This window comes from Triplophysa dalaica, chromosome 19 (assembly GCF_015846415.1).
Source record: "Triplophysa dalaica isolate WHDGS20190420 chromosome 19, ASM1584641v1, whole genome shotgun sequence".
Taxonomy (NCBI): Eukaryota; Metazoa; Chordata; class Actinopteri; order Cypriniformes; family Nemacheilidae; genus Triplophysa; species Triplophysa dalaica.
The window spans coordinates 4,260,075-4,279,867 of record NC_079560.1 but is presented as its reverse complement, the minus strand read 5'-3'; the positions used below and the strand labels follow the sequence as shown (position 1 = coordinate 4,279,867).

General features: G+C 38.8%; 1 protein-coding gene across 9 annotated transcripts in view; it reads right to left on the bottom strand.

Moving 5' to 3' along the window:
- Positions 1–1,238: 1,238 nt before the first annotated feature.
- The window catches only part of grin1a (glutamate receptor, ionotropic, N-methyl D-aspartate 1a), a 30,102-nt gene continuing 11,547 nt past the window's right edge, over positions 1,239–19,793 (bottom strand). For 2 of the 9 annotated variants that reach the window (XM_056730695.1, XM_056730698.1), the window contains 18 exons: positions 18,622–18,796; positions 18,252–18,396; positions 17,402–17,488; positions 17,081–17,225; positions 16,256–16,386; positions 15,981–16,145; positions 15,534–15,652; positions 15,059–15,171; positions 14,818–14,966; positions 14,586–14,743; positions 13,987–14,148; positions 13,631–13,740; positions 13,156–13,301; positions 9,008–9,034; positions 8,547–8,657; positions 3,236–5,524; positions 2,965–3,074; positions 1,239–2,650 (listed from right to left, as the gene is read on the bottom strand). In XM_056730695.1, the coding sequence (XP_056586673.1) occupies positions 5,456–5,524; positions 8,547–8,657; positions 9,008–9,034; positions 13,156–13,301; positions 13,631–13,740; positions 13,987–14,148; positions 14,586–14,743; positions 14,818–14,966; positions 15,059–15,171; positions 15,534–15,652; positions 15,981–16,145; positions 16,256–16,386; positions 17,081–17,225; positions 17,402–17,488; positions 18,252–18,396; positions 18,622–18,796 (2,012 nt within the window). In that variant the 3' untranslated portion in view covers positions 1,239–2,650; positions 2,965–3,074; positions 3,236–5,455. Of the gene's footprint in view, positions 5,525–8,546; positions 8,658–9,007; positions 9,035–12,822; positions 12,880–13,155; positions 13,302–13,630; positions 13,741–13,986; positions 14,149–14,585; positions 14,744–14,817; positions 14,967–15,058; positions 15,172–15,533; positions 15,653–15,980; positions 16,146–16,255; positions 16,387–17,080; positions 17,226–17,401; positions 17,489–18,251; positions 18,397–18,621; positions 18,797–19,793 lie in introns of all 9 variants that reach the window. The other 7 variants (XM_056730702.1, XM_056730703.1, XM_056730704.1 and 4 more) reach the window with 6 other exon arrangements.

Below are 19,793 nucleotides of genomic sequence, written 5' to 3'. Positions count from 1 at the left end.
TGAGATGAGGAGGAGCGTCCACAATGCAACAAATTTAATGCAACACGGTGCAACATGGATTATCCATCAGTTGAGCCGAGGGTCCGTCTGTCGTGATTCTGATGGTGTAGCAACAAAGGCAAGCCCCCCGACACCCACTTTCATCCATCAAGAACACAGATGCACTGTTGAAATGCCCGTGAAATTAGCAGTGAAACTCTTTCGTCTTTCAAGTTTTTTTTTCATCTCAACAAACACTATTACCGCCTTCACTTACAGACACCACTGTCACTTTATATCTGTTGTACGTCTTCAAAAGTTCTTATTGAGAAATTATGAACACAAGTTACATGTTGATGCTTTTTGTTGAGTTAGCATTATGGTGATGACACTTTGCTTATATAAGACTTTCCCGTTTTTATAACTATATGTTGAAACAGAAACAGGTGGCGAAAAGCTAAGCAAATTTGATTTCATGTCATTTTTGTTGGGGGGCCTGCTTCAGAGTTTAGGCACTGATTTAAAGTGATTTTGTCATCCTCATTTATGGTACTATATGAAATTAAATTATATTCGTTGCGGCAGTTAGCTTTTCATTTGTTGGACACCGCTGTTGAGAATCATACTCTGATTCTTGATGTCTGAGTCAAAAATCAAATGCAGACCATTTCACTGTTCAAAACCTCTTTATATGGGATTTAAGCTCATTTAGACTGTTATATATCCAAAACACAATGAGAAACTAAACAACATCAGAAAAAATGTTTAAAAATCTTACAAAATAATCGTATCACATTTTCATTTGATATAATTTGCTAAAAAAACTAAGTTTTATAAAAAAATGTCATAGCAGCCAAAAGATATATGCTGTTTAGCAAATGATGGATGAAAGAGCCCAAGTTAAGCAAACACTTATCACAATAATGGTGACTTTAAACAACAATAAAACATTAAGTCATGGATGTTATGCTGCAGTCCCTGTGAAGCAGAAGTGGTGACCGTTTTCAGTATTCTGTCTTATTTCCAAGATGAATAGAGGGTGAGGTTCATGTTTTCCGCTGTGAATTGATTGGAGAAATAAACACAGGATGTACCCGTATTTTCACGGTAGTTTACTGGCAACCGCAGCTGCCTGTATTTTTCCATAAAAACATTTCTCTTTTCTTTTCTGAGATTAAATGATCTGTGGTTCACAATTATCCTGAAGTGTGGAGTCTGTGTTTCAGTCAAGGTCAGGCAATGAGGTACTGATGTTAATATGATTTAAACAATGAAGATATTATTTTAATTTTGCATAAAATATTTAAAGAACCTTTTGTTGTTGTTACATGTAGTTTTGCTTAACAAGTAGGCCCAATACATTTTCATAAAATAAAATGGAGATAACAGTAAACAAACGTGTTTGGTTCACACAGTCAGGATGGTTTTATTATTTAAAATGCAACACACATTGCATCGCTGCTTGTTGTAGTGGAAACTGTTAAGTGCAATTTTGTCTCGGCAGGAAAAAAGAACCGGTCGACTGGGCACAAGTGTAAGCACAACATTTCCTGTATTGATACTAATCTTGTGGAGAATTTCAAACGGCCCTCCTCACAATGTTTAAAAATGCAGCTTATTGGAATATAAACTCAAAATCATTCTTTTACAGAAGAGCTAATGTGAGACCAGTTTGTGAGACCATTCACATTCTTTCAGAGCACAAGGTTTAAGCTGACAGTTTACTCTGAATATCACAATTTTATATAACAAGTTTAGTTTGTATCCACAATAAACAACTTCACAATCTGTAAAGAATGTCTTGTTTGGTGTTCCAGAGTGATATTATGTCTTTCTTTTAATAACAAATTGTTTTATAGTGTCCTCAGTAATATGAGGATATGTGTGGTGTGTGTGTATGAGCCAAGAATGAATGGAGATTAAAAGATTGAATCTTAAGGATTCTCTGTTTTTGAGATAAAAGGGCACACAAACAGGAACACATTGTAGTGTTGGTCTGAAATTTCTACAAGATAAAGATGAACATGTTAAACAGTTACATGAACAAGGTGACATTGATCATTTTTAGTAAGCAAACTAAGTCACAATCTATAATGACAAACCTATGTCATTTGAATAAATATAAAACTTAAATGAGGAATTGAGTAACCTAACAGCGTGAATCATTTCCTTTCAAAACTACAAAATCACTCATGCAATATGTGAAACTGATTATTTCCAGTATTCTTTCAGTTCATAAGTCAAAAACAAACAACAGCTTAACACATCATTGCGCCAGATTTGAAAACAAATGCACAACAAACAAGTAACATCACTGCTTTGGTTGGATTCCCGATGTGCTTCCAAACTCCGGGAGAGGAACAGTCTCTTCCTGGTGACACATTTTCCAGACCATAATACAATAGTAATTCAGCAGAAGAAGCATCACCATGACGACCAGTGCAAGGATGACCAGAAGGGCCACCACGAGTCCCTTTTTGGTGCAAAACGGGTGAGATGACCAGCGGTCACTTTGCACATCGTCCTCCAGCGAGGGATGAGATCTGAAGTGACAGGACAGCCAGTGTTTAATCCAGCTCCCAGCCAGAGCAACAGGTGAATCTAAACACTCTTCCCTTTCCACCATCTTCACAGTGAGCTAAAGCTTCAAAAGAGAAACTGCCACAGCCACCTGCCAGCCAGAGCCCGAAAGCAAATAAAACACAATCACGGTCATTATTAAGACAAAGTGTTTGTAAACAGCGAACCAACACAATTATTTCAATAATACAAAACAATAGTTTAGCTTGCATTAAAAGTGTGACCACACAGTTACATCTCAAAATGTATGATTCCATGTTTTATTCATGAAATAGCACATTTCAAACATATCCTACATAAAGTCCCATTTCACGCAACTAAAGAAATATAATACAAGTGGATCTCGGCCGTCTCCAGAGTGTGTCACAAAGAAAAATCTTTATATTTTATTATGCATCTTCTTACCTCTCCGAGGGAAAAAATGTGCAGTTGTGTGTGTGGCAGAGATTCTGATAACACACACATTACGGAGCAAAGTGAGAGACGTCATCAAAGCTGGCTGATGATTGGAGCCACTGGGAGTTTTTGACACAAATTAATCAAACGTACATACAACTTTTACTTCATCCTCTTTACAGTATTTTTTTGCGCACAAAGCTTATTGTAAATTATATTTTAAATAATTTTTGATTGCAACTAAGTTTCAGTCAAAATAATTACAAATTCAATGCATTACCTGAACTTCATATGCGCACTTGTTCCGTGATCCGCATCACTGTATACCGAATTACCCAAATTCGGATCAATGATATGCGCTTTCCCATCAATCCCAAGGCGCGCTCACTATCTTTTAAATACGCATCATGCAATCTTTTATTAACCCTTGTGTTGGGTTGACAGGCGAGTGCGCGTTCATGCTGTACGCGCGCGCTCTGTTTTTAATGGGAGCGTCGCAGCAGTGACGTTAGATGGGGCGAAAGACAAACAAATCCACCTGCAGCACTGGAAAAAACGGGTTAAATGATCGAGCAATAATCGCGATTATCACCACAGGGACTAAAATAAACTCACCTGTTCTAGGCGGCGGTGTTTTGAAGAAGAAACACGTCCTCTCTGATGCCTCTTAAATACTGTCATGCGCTCTCTCGAGATGAAGAGTAACGCTTCTGGTCTATGTATCTATTATCTGTCTGTCTATTTGATAAAAGAAGACAATGTTTCGATCTGCAGTTGGCACAATTTTATTGGCACAGAAATCTGAGTTATATATATTCTTGTCAAAATGCAAACATTGTTTGTTGTATTTCAGGAAATATCTCAACTAGCACTCATTTAAATAAGATTAATGCTTAGTGTATGTGTTGATGCATTTGGGTGTGTGATCCATTGGTCATTTACAATGTTTAATATTCACACAAACACTCCCTTGTATCAACATTTTCTCAAAATCATATGACAGTCGAGTAATTCAAGCAGCATGATGCAACACACAACCTAAAATGTCATGTAGAAGATATTGTGCCTCTATACAAACCACATTCTTTGATCCAAGCAATGGGAAAACATACTTTATGTTTATAGTAAATTGAACTTGATAAAGTGCTCAACAGAAACAGATTATGTCTAACACAATTGATATTTGGAATCTGTGTAAAACAAACAAACAAACAAATAAAAAGTGTGTTTTGTTCAATTTAAACAGTTAACAATTTTAACAGTTCCGCATTTACAAATGTAAATATTCATGTCAAGTATAAATACAATCAACATTTTGCAACCTGCATCATTTCATATGCATAATAAAGCTGTATTCTCATTAAAATGCTCGATAATATATCTCTCTGGCATGGGAGTTTACAGGTCACCTATAAATAGCAATGAGTGATCATTTACAGAAAGCAGTCCGAGCAGCTTTGTCAATGTTTCTCAACCTCAGAACTTGGGAAACGGCCAGTTTTTACATCTAACCAATGGGTGTATACAAAACTGCAGCACCTGATTCGAAAACAAAGCAGCACACTTGGGGTTTCCTCGTGTAAAAGGTCTCTAAGGTCACGTGGGGGGAAGACGTAGAGATGTTTTGCACGGGAAGCCAAGTGCTAGTTGGATGGAAAAACTCGGCCACTTGATGCACCCTGCTGACTGAAGCTGAGAACCGCTGCTCGACGACTTGCAGAGGAAGAACTCTTTTTGTGTTTGAAGGAGAGTTTAATGTGGTGTGCAGTATACACTAATCCACTTCAAAAGTCCAGGATCTGAAATTAACAGCATTAATAAAAAAAATATTTGTTCTCCGTAGGCTTTGGGGATACTTTGCATGCACATTACATGCGTAGGGTTGATCTGCTAAAAAAAGTGACATGGCTTAAGGGCAATTCTTTTTTTAAACATCACAGGTAATTTCTGTAATGGCTGACATACCGCTTCATAAACTAGATTTGATAAATTATTTAAAGCAATTATAATAAGACAAAGTGTGTTAAAAGTACATAAATATATAACTTTTCAAAGTCGTGTGTAAAGAATGAATACAATAAATATTATAACTATAACAGCTAGTTTGCTTGTTGAATACTTGCCTCAGAATTGGCCTTTTTGTTCTTCGCTCAAAGAATGAATACTGTAATACGTAAGCCACTTAACATAAGAAGAACCACTACACTATCAATAATCATAAAGAATATATACAACTTGGTAAACTACAACTTAGATCAAATAGACTAAGTTTATCACGAAGCTGTGAGTATGTGCCGCGGTGCCGTCCCCTGCAGTTAGCCATTCAGTCCTGACAGGTTTCGCAATAGATTTGGAGATTTGTTGGCTCCTCACAAAGGTGAAGTGGCTCCGCTCTCGTCCGTGATGAATCCACTTTGAAAACCAAGGAGTCGGACAACAATTCTCCTCTCTAGTTCCATCGTCTCTAGAATGAACAGGTAATTTGAAAACTCTCCCTCTCTCACACCACCGTGCTGACAGACGGGTCAGACAAGTTGAGTTGGCCCGTAATGTCTGTTGGTGGGAATTGCTGTAGAGAGAGAAAGACAGAGGGAGAGACAGAGAGAAAACACACAAAACGAGAATGTAAGTGCCACTCTTACCATGAAAGCCCCCGATGACCGGAACAATGTTTTCTTTTTACCTCCAAAGGCCGCACAAAGCAAGTGATTCCAAAATGAGAAACTTCATTCAGACGTCAACATCATTTGAGGGTCATGAATTTGCCTTTAATTAAACTATAGCATATCCAAAAAGATAAAAATAGAGAAATGTCTTTCCGGCTTACTTGCTGCCTTTGAAGGTATTCAGAAAAAATAGCAAGAGGAGGAAATAGGGTCTCCAACAAAGGGATGGTGATAGATCTAATAATAATAATAATTCATTCACACAATTTGAAGTCTGACCCAAGTGTGTCCAAATACTTTTGGTGCCACTGTATCGATAATTATAACAATAAATTCTCATACAGTTGGAGTTCCTGTGTCCTCATCCTTATAGTTTATGTGTTAGAAGCTCAGTTTTCTAACATGGTCATCTGCAGCGCTGGATTGTCAAAACACCCAAACACATGCAGGTGGCCAGTCAGAACGCCACTCGCCACAAGTTCATTTCGCGTTCACGTTTATTTTTGTAAGCTATAAAAATGTCTCTCAGTGAAGCTTGCCATGTTGCAACTGCAAGGACATATAAAACTCAAATAATTTGGTCTAACAGTATAATATATTTTCTCATTTATATCCTTGCTGTGGCAAAATTTGTGTGAGGCACAGAGAGCTTTTTTGGTTAAGCTGTGAGAAAGTGATGCAAATTTGGTTTCTAGTATTAGACGTCAAGACTAACTCAATGTGCAGTCAATCTGATATGTTTATACTTAAGAAATATGTGTTAGCAGAAATGGGTATATTGATGGAAATGCTAACACAAACATAGTTTTGGACTTGCTTTTTTGAATACAGAAGATGAATTGAACTGTTTTGCATGAAATAAGGACACATGCATCTCTATTGAAATTCAGAATTTCTGATGAAAATAAAGTCTATACGTCTAAAATAGTTAAATTACATATTGAGCTTATTGATACATCATAAAAATAATAAATTCAGTTAGGGTTGTCAAGCGATTAATCGCAATTAAGGCAGTTATTTAAACAGTAATTAAAGTATTTTAATTAATTTAATATATCTTTTTTGCATGTGTCCTCTTTTATAGCTTACATTTTATTGCTACAGCATTGTCAATAATACAAATTATTATTATATAAAATATGATGCAACACCTAATTCATAGTTTAAAACAAATTCTCATTGTCAAAGTAGTCATCATAATTTTGCAGAATATTCATATTCAGCAAAAGTGATGACACTTTGCTTCTGAGCCTTGCTGTTGCATCAAGAATGCCCTCAGCAGGCCTCAGAGAGCGTTCTTGTTCTGTTCACTTTACAAGGCTTGCTGTTGGGACATCCAAATCAAGCCCACAGTGCCCCCTGCTGAGAGACAGTGGATCAAGAGACAAGTGTGTGTATCATCACCGCCACAAGAAAATGCAACTACTTCTACTAAGGCAACCAAAACACAGTCTCTACTTCTACGACAGATACTTTGCATGCTTGCAGAGGAAGAGGGAGGCTGTGTAGCATGTACATCATGTGTGAGACGCCAACAGGTATATAACCATATACATCCATTTATATTGAGAGGAAACACTGATATAAAAATAAAAGGATGATTAAACACTGTGGATGGTCACGTTGCTTCGCTTTTTCACTTGGGTTGATGTGTTTCGTCTTTAACCTTCAATCTCCCTTGTTTCTCATATTTAAAACAAAAAATAAAAATGAATGAAATATAATTTAATGCAACCATACAGTATACAGTGGTCAGGTGCAGAATACTTGGCAAAAAAACACACATTCCATATAAACAACCAACTAAATTGGAGAATATAACAAATCTGTGATGCAAGGAAAGCCAGTTACTGTTTATCGAACAAAATTAAAATATAAAAGAGTCGACCATTCCATTTTTGTGTCTGAAAACATTTTAACATTTTAGCACAGTTGTAATTATTTAAAATAAAATAATGCATCAAAATAAAATAAAATAGAAATAGAAAAGTAAAATAAAATGATATTTTTTACAAAAAGCTAAGAAAGAAATGGTTCTTTAAGAATCGTTGAGTGAATCGTTCTTCAGGAAACCCATAACGGTTCTTCTGGCATTGACGCAAAGAATGTTTTTTTTTACCTCTTTTTAAAGAGTATAATGTTGTATAGAAATCTATCAAAACATCGTAATACCTCCTTCTGTGTTACAAGGATGTAAAAAAAGACATCTGCAACATCATGAGGCCGAGTAAATGACAAAACTGAAAACGTTTTGGGACGTTTAACAAACACAAGAGATTAATTGTCAATCCAAGACTCCAATCCCTGAAAGGAAAGTTGTGCTGTTAGTCCGCATGGTACCGGTTGCTCTGATCAAACAGCACACGACACCAAAGCATGCCTTAGGGGAAACAAACACGGCAATTGTTTTTTCATATCAATCACATCAGGCAGGATCGGGGACGATAAACACACAAATATACCACACCACATCCCACAAAAAACAAAGCACGCACACACGCTCAACCACACGAACACGCTCCACATCCAGAGGTAGCAACAGGGAGAAAAGCAGCTCAGAAACATCAGGCATTGTGCAGCGCCCCCTCCTCTTGAAAAATACTGCTATTAGGACAGACCCACACCCGACCATTCCCTGATTCACTGGGTCCTAAAGCCTGTTTCGTCATCTATACTTTGAGGTCCTAACTGACGGATGGATTCTGGATGGTGACTCGATGACTGACTGACAAACACGTGGCCGTGGCCGAGATGCCAGAAATGGAGTAACCAAAGAGAAATGCGGCTCTCTTGGTTTCAGACATGACACGCCATTGGAGACAGAGGAAAGGAGATACAGAGAGAAAAGCGGAAGAAAAGGACGAGAGAAAGACAGACGTAGAGACCGGGCGAATAAAAAGAGATGCCATTCCTTAACCTCCTTACCGTGTCTTTGGAGGACCTACGTCTCTTGATGCTGGAGGCCAGGTTGGTACTGATGGACCTAAAAGAGGGTTTCTTTTTTGGGTCGCTGTCTGTTCTACCACTTTTCCTATCCTAAAATAAATATACGTAGAACAATTATTCATGCTCTCTGGCTGGTTTAAACTGCCCAAACCCCTTGTCCCATACTGATGTGCTATTCTCATTCAAAATCTACACGAATGTGAATCGAAGTCAGATCCGCTGTCCTACGACTTGCTACGTATTCTTAAAGGTCTGAGATGAAATTATTTGACCAGGCATCTGTTTTTAAAGATTTGTTTATCACCAACGTGAGCACAGACGATGACTGGGAATTTCTGCCCCCTCCAACAAGGGTGGCCCCACACGGCTGCCTCTATAAATGGTAAGGTACAAGACTGGGTGTGTTTGTGTAAGAAATGGTCGAATTAAGGTATTCTTACATCCTGAGTCTCTACAGAGGAAGAGGGCTGCATTGGGGAGGAAAAAAGAAAAATAAATGAATATTTATCCACTTGCTTTAAAGATCATATGACTTTAAGATCCAGAAGCAAAAGCAGAAGGCAGCAGAATGAGCTAGCTGAGGAAATAATGACATCAAAGCCAAGCAAACTCTTCATTTCACAAAAACAAAACGACACTTTCATAGGGAACTAGAGCAACAATAAAATGCCAAATGTGCAGAGGATATGGAATAATACCGACCAATACATATACTGTTATAAAACACTCCTGCAGCGTTATACTTTTTGTAGGGTATAACGGAAATTCACCGCACGCATAAGAGAGCTCAGCAAAGAGTGGGGTGAATTTCATCTATTCGACTCATGCAGAGAGCAAAGGTATGGATAAAGTAAGTGAAATGTGAACAAGCATTGACTTCATCTTCCCATTTGTTTTGGTATTTCAAAGATTTCTAAATATCATCTGAACCATTATACCGGATAAAAACACTTTGTAGTCTTTGTAGAATAAAGTCTCGTTCACACTAACAGCGATTGGATCTCTGCTGTTAAAGCTGTTGGTTACCTTAGGTAAGCAATAGTTCACTCAAAAAAATAATTGTGTTTAATCTGGAAACAATGTTCAGTTTCTTTTATTATACCTAATATGCTGAGAATTATTCTGTGTTGCCTCTGAAAGTCATGGACTTGCAACTAATTTGCATTTTACAAATCAACAAGTACAATGTTTACAGATAATTTTTTTACTTTTCTACAAATCTTTCACACATTGCAGAGAAAAGCAAGATTTGATAGCTTATGATTGAATATATTTTAATATCATATGATGTTCTTTTTTTTCAAAGGAATGATTCACTCAAATAAGAATTTTAATTAGTGCTGTCAAATCAATTAATCACATTTTCTTTATTAATTTTTATTTTATGTATGTGTATGGCATGTATATTTAAATGTTTATCATTATATCTTAAAATATTTTTGTTTTAGTGAAATATAATAATGTAATAAATTTAATATTTGAATATAAATTATTTATTTTATACATACATAATCTTTAATGTATATATATATAAAAAAAATCTCAAATACAAATATACACGCCACACATATTAATTAAATAAACATTTATTTTGGAATCAAATTATTGCGACTCATTTAAAGAAATATTGTTTAGCTTCAGAAGAGACTTATTAACCCCTTCGCGTCTGGATTAGTTTTATGATATTTTTAATGACAGAGCCGGGACTTTCAAATTTGCTTATTGAATTTTGGGTGAACTATTCCTTCCAATTTGTGAATTACTATCGTATTTTATATGAAGCAGGTGTTAGTCTATTTTGGCTAAGAGAATAGACATTGTGAACGGACAAAATTTACATTATAAAGATATATTTTCTAAACACATCGTTTCGAAAATGATTGATTTTGTACTGTTGTCGCTCTATATCACTGCAAGTGTGAACGTCCCTAAAGAATGACTTTGGCTTCAGACTATTCTACGTTTCAATGTTTTTATCTTAAAAAATGAAATAATGAGTCATATCTGTCCGTGGTCTATCCTTGCATAAGCCCGTGGACCCCCACAGACCATCGCACAGTAAGACACATATGCAACTTGCTGCAATCAAAAAATATTCATGCTTCATTTAGTTTTGCTTTTTACTGTCGTTCCTTTTGTTTTCTCATTTTCCTGAAGGCAGTGCACTTCTGAATGTCCTCCAGGAAACAACCATTAGACTAACCACTGTAATATAGGCAGCATATGCTTTCGACATCACTGTACTTTCAAGAGAACAAAGCAACAGCCCGACAGACGAAGCTGCAGAATGGGCAGGTTATTCAGAAGTGCAGCGTGCCCGTGAGACTCGCTGTTTCCCATATGATGGTGCAGTACACAGATGTGCAAATGGAAGATTCGCGAACAGACAATTATATTTTCAGTACATACACAAAAACATGTATAATGTGTTCACACGCAAGCTCCTGAGAAAGATGCCACCCATCAAAGATATTGTGTAAATTCTTATGCAGAAAGGAAGAGCCAATAAAAACACTGCTTTTTGCAAATGGTCCACATGAATCATCCCTTTCATTTATTTTTGACTTAACTTCATTTCATTTTCAATTTAAACAACAAATATTAAATTTAAGTGGGCTTAAATAGCCCCTTGAAGTCAGTACTTGCTTGTTCTTTCTTCATAAGAGCATACTTGCATACAAAGAGACAATTCTACAGGTATATAAGGTAGATGACAGACACTGACAGGTTAATGTCGTACCAACCAAGTGGCTGTGATCTTACCTGTGACTGTCACTGTGGTTTATTCATTGTGTCACTGTGTCATTTTGAATAAAGCAGCACAGGCTCTTACAACATCACTGTACTTTAGCCCCACAAATAAAATCTCATTGCAGTTCACAACTGTGGATAATTTGTTTAAATATATACAATTTCATTTATATGTTTTACAAAAATTTGTTGTCCCACTACTGGTGAGCCACAGGCAGTCGTGGCCTAATGTTTAGAGAGTCTGACTCCTGACTAGAAGGTTGGCTTCTCAGGGCCGGCGGGAAATGACTGAGGTGCCCTTGAGCAATCATCTTACCCCTACTTGCTCCCCGGGCGCTGCAGTAATAGCTGCCCGCTGCTCCGATGTATGTGTGTTCACTACTCACTGGATGGGTTAAATACAGAGGTCACATTTCGGGTATGGGTCACCATATCGACAAATAGGTCACTTTTTTTCTACTAATCGTAAATTTTTGTGCACATCGTACGCTGTAAAACTTTGCTTTATTTTTGCAGCAGGTTTGCCAGTAACTTATTTTTTAACATAAACTTATATATTTCTTTCATAAAACAAGACTAAATAACTTTAGTCACTTTTCTTGTTATGTAGAAAACAAGACAAAAATGCTTAGAAAGAATGTCATTTTTGCATTGTTGCTGTGGTAATGCCAGTAATGAGTCTTGCTCATTCTTAATCTCTAGAGTCAAAGTGTTTTAATTTTGATTAAAGTAAAGTTTAATCAAACTGACTACAGTACTAATAGGAAAGAAGTTTTAAATAGTAATTAAATCTACAGTAAGTAACTGGCAAACTTGCTTCAAAAACTACAGCAAAGTTTTACAGTGTACATATTAGCTAACTCGTAAAATAGTTAGGAATGTCCACTCCCACTCCCACTCCCACTCCCACCCAAACCCCTACGAAGACCTTTCTGCTAGAAAACAGCCTTTGAAGGACACGCAGGTGCCTGGGCAACGGACATTTTGATTGGACAGTGTTAGCCTTTAGCATGGGTTTGCGCATCATCCTTTTGCTGTAGATTTTCTTAAACATGGTTTAACTTAACAGGACAATCACAGTTTGAGGCTGGGACTAAAAGGTGTGCTAACATCTACTGCAAGTTTTGCAAATCATTGCAAATAGGATTCTTTGTAGCTTTCCATTTAGCATAGCATTCTGACTTTTGCTAGCACAGCGTAAAATATTGATTACATTTTCAATACAGTAAAGAATATACTGTCGTTTTAAATTTTGTTTGATATTTTTGCATTGTTCAAATCTGATTATGCATTACAATCAGTTTTATTTCCAAAATGCAAAATATATGAGTCTTATTTCTATTTAATCTAATACCTAAGAGCTTATGTAACTGACAGAAGCATTCCATGCCATGAAAGCAGCACTAAATTGGTATGAACACTAAGCGTATCAAATATTGTAAATATACTGATTCGTGTTGCAAAGATGATGTGGCGGCTACACGGATCAGATTGTTTTACATACTAAAGATGGAGTCCCAGCCGCAACCACAGCTTGACTCCCTGAGCTCTCCTTATTGTCCTGTTGGGACACACAAGAAGAATGAGGCCGATTCAGCCAAAACAACCTAGACGAATTCCAGACTAGTTCTAGAAATGGGGAAGAAGCTGGTTTTGTCCTACAGTAGTTGTCCATGTTGGAAGCCCAAGAACAAGAAATGGGGAAAACTGTCCACCCTTGGTGACCACACCAAGGAGTGTAACGTGTTAACTTAAGACTCTTGTAAATGGTTGCCAGCAGGCCATCATCTCACTTGACTCTTCCTTAGTCGTCATTTTCTAAAAGGAAGGATCTTACCTGTAAGTTCTTCCTCCAAACGTTGACGGCCGCAAAGGCTAGCTGCATCTGCTTCCTGCGGGCGTCTTTATGGCGCTTATATGCGATCTCAATGAAGATTAAGAAGATTCCGGCCGCAATGCCACCAGCGACAAGCATGAAGACACCTGTGAATTAGATGAACATATAGCGTTGTGAGAACTTGAAGATGTGACAGAAAGTTCTCCGTCACCCACAGAAGAGCTGCAGGGGCAGAGCCTTTGTGAGATGAAATCCTACATGTATCGCCCACATTTGTGGGGCCTGGAGCTGAAGAACTTGCAAAATTAATGGCTGTTGAAGGTTAATGGGTTTGCAGCGAATGTGAATACCAACATAGGTGAGCGTAAAATACAGACTAAAGGCATTGGACAAAAAAAGGCCCCAATACCTTACCTACAGTACCTTTTTTGTCCAATCTCTTTTAGGTTTCTCTGTACCTGAGAGTGGACCATACCTGCCATATTTTCAAAAGTCAGTGTGGCTGGGGCATTGCTTCTTGAATCACACTCCTGGTATCTCACCCAGGTTTTATCAAGGTCCTCCATGAAGCCATTCTCATGGGAACTGCAAGGGGTGGTGGGGAGCGGGAAGAGAAGTTCAAAAGTTAATACGTTGTTTTCTGTGGAAGAAACTCATAAAACCCACATAGTAACATTCATTATCACATACATAGACCAAAATGTATATGTTCAAGCCCACACACAGACACCGCGGCAGGAATGGAAAAGGGGAATTACACAAAGTGTGAGATTTTTATACAACAAAACACTTTACAGAAGCATACAATGTGCTGCTTTGGCTGGGACAGACCTGAGAATAGCCAGGGACACATTCTGTTTCCAGGGGCTGTCCTTGCGCATGCCTATGCCAAAGCCCGAACGGAAAAACAGCTCTCCCGTGGTCACCAGGTCGCACTTCTGCGAGGCTTCAAACTCCAGCACCGCAGAGTCCCAGATGAAAGCATGCAGCTTGCTGTTGGGGCAGGGGGAAGGGAGGAGGGTGGGAAGGATGTGGGGTTACGGTGCAACAGTACAGTGAGAAACAACACAGTCGTGGCAATCCCCCCACCCACCCCTGTTGTGTTACCAGAAATCTAGACCGCCACCTCAAAGGCAAATGAAATCCAATGCCGGACCAGTGGAGCTTTGTCCCCCATTGGATTCCCTCAATGACGTTTTGGTTGAAAACCTGAAAGAGGTGTTCTTCAACTTATTGTTAAATTATGTTGCTTTGGCACATAGGTGCGCCTCTCCTGGGCTGGGTGATGGGCCAGGGTCACAGGTCAGTGCAGTAAGTACTGGCACTGATTGATAAACCTGAGACCTGCGGGCCCAGGACCCTCTAGACTGACTGACCAATAGACTGACCGTGCGGTCAGATCTGCTGGTGTCTACCCAGCAGGGACTCACTTGTCCCGGACAGCCTGAATGGCTTCCGCCGCGCTCTCGTAGTTGTGCTTCTCCATGTGGCGGTACATGGTGCTCAGCTCAACTTGACGGCGGAAGTAAATATCCACCGAGCTCTGCTTCACTGTGGCATAGATGAACTTGTCTGATGGGTTCCTCAACTGAAAAACAAAATGATGTTGACTCACAAAATTTTGACAATAGCTTGGTTATTTCCATGGTTAGCGAAGCGTACCCTCGGGTCATTGATGCCGGTGATGCGTTCCTCAGGCCGATCCAACACCAGGAAGGCAGCCAGGTTGGCAGTGTAGGATGCTACAATTATCATAGCGAAGCCGGCCCACACCATTCCCAAGATTCTTGCTGAAAAACTACGCGGGGCACCTGGACAACACGTTAGGGGTCAAACGTAAGGAAAATAACACTGTTAAACAGATCTGAACGTGCTTAGAAACAGAGCTTGAGTTTCACAACACCTTCTCCGATTCCAGAGTTCAACAAGACTCCCCAGGAGAACCACATAGCGGAAGATAAGGTGAGGGCGTCTTCTTCTTCTTCTTCGCTGTTTACTTTAAACCTTCCAAACGGGCTGGGAAAACCAGGTAAGACAGTGGGCGTGGTGAGAATAAAGAACTCATCAAGGTAGCCTTAAAACAATCACCTCCAAGTAATTTAGCCTTGGTGGGAACATCCATGGTCACAGAAAGAGTTATAAAGGATGCAGAAACACAAGATAGGTCAACATGAACAGGCTCACAGACTCAAACCTTCCCCTACTCGATGGTGACACTGAAAATGACACGTGTTCAGAACTTTGGAGAGTCCTGGAACAAAGGCTCTACATGGCTACAAATAAGTGAAACAAACTACTTCGATAAAGATACAGAAACACGCTCACTCCCCATGGACACCCTACATAAAACAGCTATTCAACCCAACGTCTTGTTGTACCTGAACCGGTCAAGTAGGTAAAGCATCACCGCCACCACATGCACCGATAGACCCACCAGTAGCCACAGTGTGCTCTGGAACGGCTGCATAAACGAGTCCAGCGTACTGCGGGGAATTTCCTGAAACACACATTGGATGATCACTCACGTACACTGAGCACGTTTTACAGACTCAGTTAATCTCCTTATGCCAGCAACCAGATCATCAAATGGATCATATTTGCTGGATTATGACAAAAAAAGATTATGACCAAATGCTAATATTTGAGCCAATACTAAGATCATGATATAGATTCAACATCTTGGTAAACTACATTCAACATGTTCAACATTTTATGAAGAAGAAATGACACAATCCCTGCAAAACGGAATGCGGCACTATAATTTGTCCCTTAATTGTTTTGATGTAAATAAAAAAAAAATTATAATTCATTGCACAGCCACACACCTTTTTAACAAGAATAGTGAGTCCCTGATATTTGAAAGGTTTGGAGAATTCGATGTACTGGGCTCGTTCGTTATTAATCGTCAACGGAGCTACAATCATGTCGGCCAAGCCACCCAGGAGCTCTCCCATCATGCCATTCCATTCCTTCTTGTTACTGTTATTCACCTGATAATGACAAAAATGTCTCAATCATAAACAGAGCAATTTAATTGGTTGTATGAATATTCCAATAACAACATTCATAGGGGACATTTCAGAAAACTTGGAAATCATACTCTTTCCTGTGTTCCGAATTTCCCATCTGCCACCAGGTGTACTTCGTAGGTGAAGTTCATGGTCATCGCCAGCTTGATCAAGAGATCAACGCAAAATCCATAGCAACATTGGGGTACTATTGGGCGTCCTGTAACCAAACCACAAGACCTGAAATTTCATTCCACCTGGCAAAGATTCGTCGGATAAATGAATGTGTTGAAAACCCACCACTACCATTCTACTCAACTCGATGTTGAAATGTTCTTTCATTCAAAGATTGTGTATTTCTGCATTAGACAAAAGCGCTTCCAAGTGCTACACATCAATGAGGTCTCATGTATTCTATTTCCATAAATTCAACTTTCCTTCTTATTTCTGAGATGATAACTGACTAAAATATTAACAAGCTTTGAAGAATAACTATCAATTCATCATTACTTGTTGAATTGAAACTTTCCTATTTACTGAGACCTCAGACATGCTCAACGGTCACGTTGGAGCACTGACATCTAAGAGAGCCACAATCCTTTCAGGGCATTCACACGTTTACCTGTAGCTTCTATATGCTGCAACACTCACATCTGTCACTAAACTTCAGGCAAAATATCACAAATGAAAGCCCAAGCTACACACACACAAACAACTCTGCACACTTTGCAAACATCCGACTCGGCCAATAAGCAGAAATGGTCACACATTTACCATGTGAAACGCACGTATGTCCGCAGTCACACTTGCACACCTGCTACATTCATACATATATAAATACCTGCCGCTTATATATGTATGTATGTATCTCAAGACGGCGGATGTAGAAAAGCACAGTGACTTTAGAAACGTCCCTGACGGGTTACCTGGGATGGTCTCATTTGGTCCAGTGCAGATCACCTTTTTTATTAAGACTCCATTCGGTGTGTACTCTTCCTTGCAGGTTCCCTCCAACGTGGTTGGTTTTACATACACAAAGGGTTCCTGATGAATAGTCACAATCTGCAATAGACAGGAGAACATTTGGCTAATGTGTGACATTGATCGGATTCAACTTAAATAGGAACCTTTTTGTAAACCTTGTCCTCTGGGGAACCCCCAAAATCAGAAATTCAGATGACTGTATCATATTGGAAAATAGAATCGATTTTACTGTTTGGTTAAACCTCTTCCTGTACCTTAAGGCGAGTAGACATTTGGAATCCTCTCGGTCTCTCGGTTTCACCTCCCGGCCAAATGATCTTCCTCTGTTTGTTCATAACTACCTAATAAAGCAGATAATTAATTCAAAACTTGTGTTTAATCCTCTCATCTGATATAACATGCCCAGAAATAAATATGTCAACATCATCAAAAATGACATTTAATATCAAAGGTTTTCAGGTATTTGGTGGTTTACAGAGCGATGAGCTTTGTATTAAAAATCTGCGTGTTTCAAAGAGGCGGAGCAAAGTGGAGAAACAAACATGCACGGTATGTGGAAAATACAGTGTTTTTGAACCTTAAATCGTATATACTCATATACTCATTGCATAATATCTAAAACAAATAGTTTTAGCTGTGTCATTTGAATCCTTTACAGTTTTGAAGCATTTTTCATTTTTAAAGCATGATTTTCCATAGTCAGCAACTGCAAATGTCTGTTTCAGAGCTGTCACATCCACATTCCATATACGAAAATTGGAAAAGATGAAATTTAAATATGTTCTTAAGAGTAATAGGTCCCTTCTCCATTTGTTGGGTATTATTTCTTCTGGTTTGTGCATTTTAAATCACAGAAATCCTAGAAAGTACGTAAAAAACGTGCGTCTTTTTGGTCACATCCATAGCCCATTCATTTTCCCAATTTTTCTGATGTCCGCGGTTTATCAACTGGAATTTAGGAAAAATACAGTATGAACAGATATTTAATTTATTTGTAACAAATATTTTCTCTAATGTGGATATTTCATGTTTTTACTGCAAATGTCACACCCACAATGCTGGAACTCAAGACCCTTAATGAAATGGCTCATTAAAGGCTCATACCTGTGTTCCGTTGTAAATGCCAACTTGAATCAGTCTATTCTTCTGGAAGTTTTGAATGCTGTAATGAGCGTATTTTCTGTCGCCGTCGTCATTAAACTCAACACGTCCTGTCAGGCCCTCCGGATACTTCGATGACATCAATACCCTGCGGAACACAGCGTTCGGTGAACTGTGAGTAACCCATGCTTGGTTGTGATGTATGAAAAATCAGGTTGTGACATCACATCAGAGAAGATCATAGTGAACCTTGTCAACATCTGTCCAAACCCATCAAAGAACGAGACAGATGTTCCCCAAGCAGGACAAAACAACAAATCACACAAAATCAAATTAAACGGGTCGGCTGGTGCGTGACCTCTGTACCGCTGACCTTTTAAAGAGTGGCCCGGTTTTCCAGATGTTGGTGTTGCCCACGCAGCCCCTCGGCGGTTCCGTGATGTTTTCTTTCTCGAAGAGCTCCTGGATGGATTGAGCTACGACTGCAACGGCGTCGCTGATGTGCGCGGATTCATTCTTGCCGTTGATAAGCTGAAGGCCGATCAGGCCTGTGTTGATGTTAAAATAAGTCAGTGAGCTGTCCGGGTCACTACTAAGATTTTTAGAACCCTTTCCAATGCAAAAATACCCCACAGGGTCTTGCCCCATGAAACAAAATAGGTTCTCGAATTTGATGAAAGATTGTGTGGTTTTAAGTATTTTGCCCACAAGACAAGCTTCGACCCTTGAGGTTGGATTTACCAAACTGAGCACACAAGTGTCCCCTACAGCAGATACTGTGGTCCTGTCCGATGGTGAGACACTTACACACATTAATCAGAAAAAATATATCACACTGAAGATATACTTCATTAATAAATCCAACTTCAGCCAAGCTTTTTTGTTGGAACAGGGTTTATAGAGCAGATCCATTGAGAGATCTCCAAAGCATTACTCTGAAGTCTCTACAGTGTTCAACACAGACCAGAAAACAATACCGGGGTAAATGTGGGCAAGTGCATAGAAAAAGACAAAAGTGAACATCATAAACACTTGTGCAGTGCCTGTGACATACAAGGGCATTTATATCTTACCAATACCAGAAACCTATCAAAGAGAGGGTTGACAATACACATGACAGCCAAACTATTGATATAATGAACATGATATGACAAAACCACATGTTAACTCACAGATATTATGAATGAAAAACTAAGTTCTTGAAATAAAATCTTTGTTAACTTTAACAACCTTTAGAGGGTTATACTATATGGACAAAATTATTGGGGCACCCGGCCCACCCTTTCGAAGCACTACAGTGGCCGACACAGGACTAAGATGTTGTCACATTTTCGCTTCTTTGCCGAAGGTGATAACGAATTTACCAAATGCGTTCTGTAGAGCAGGGCTACTGTAGAAACAACATGGTGAATTCCATGAAATGTGTATGAAATAGCTCATTCTAAGGTAATTAAAACATAACACTTCATAATGTAAGGTCTTTATACGACTCTCAAGACATAGCTATGTATATTATATTGAATTTCTGTCAATAGATCCTCCGAA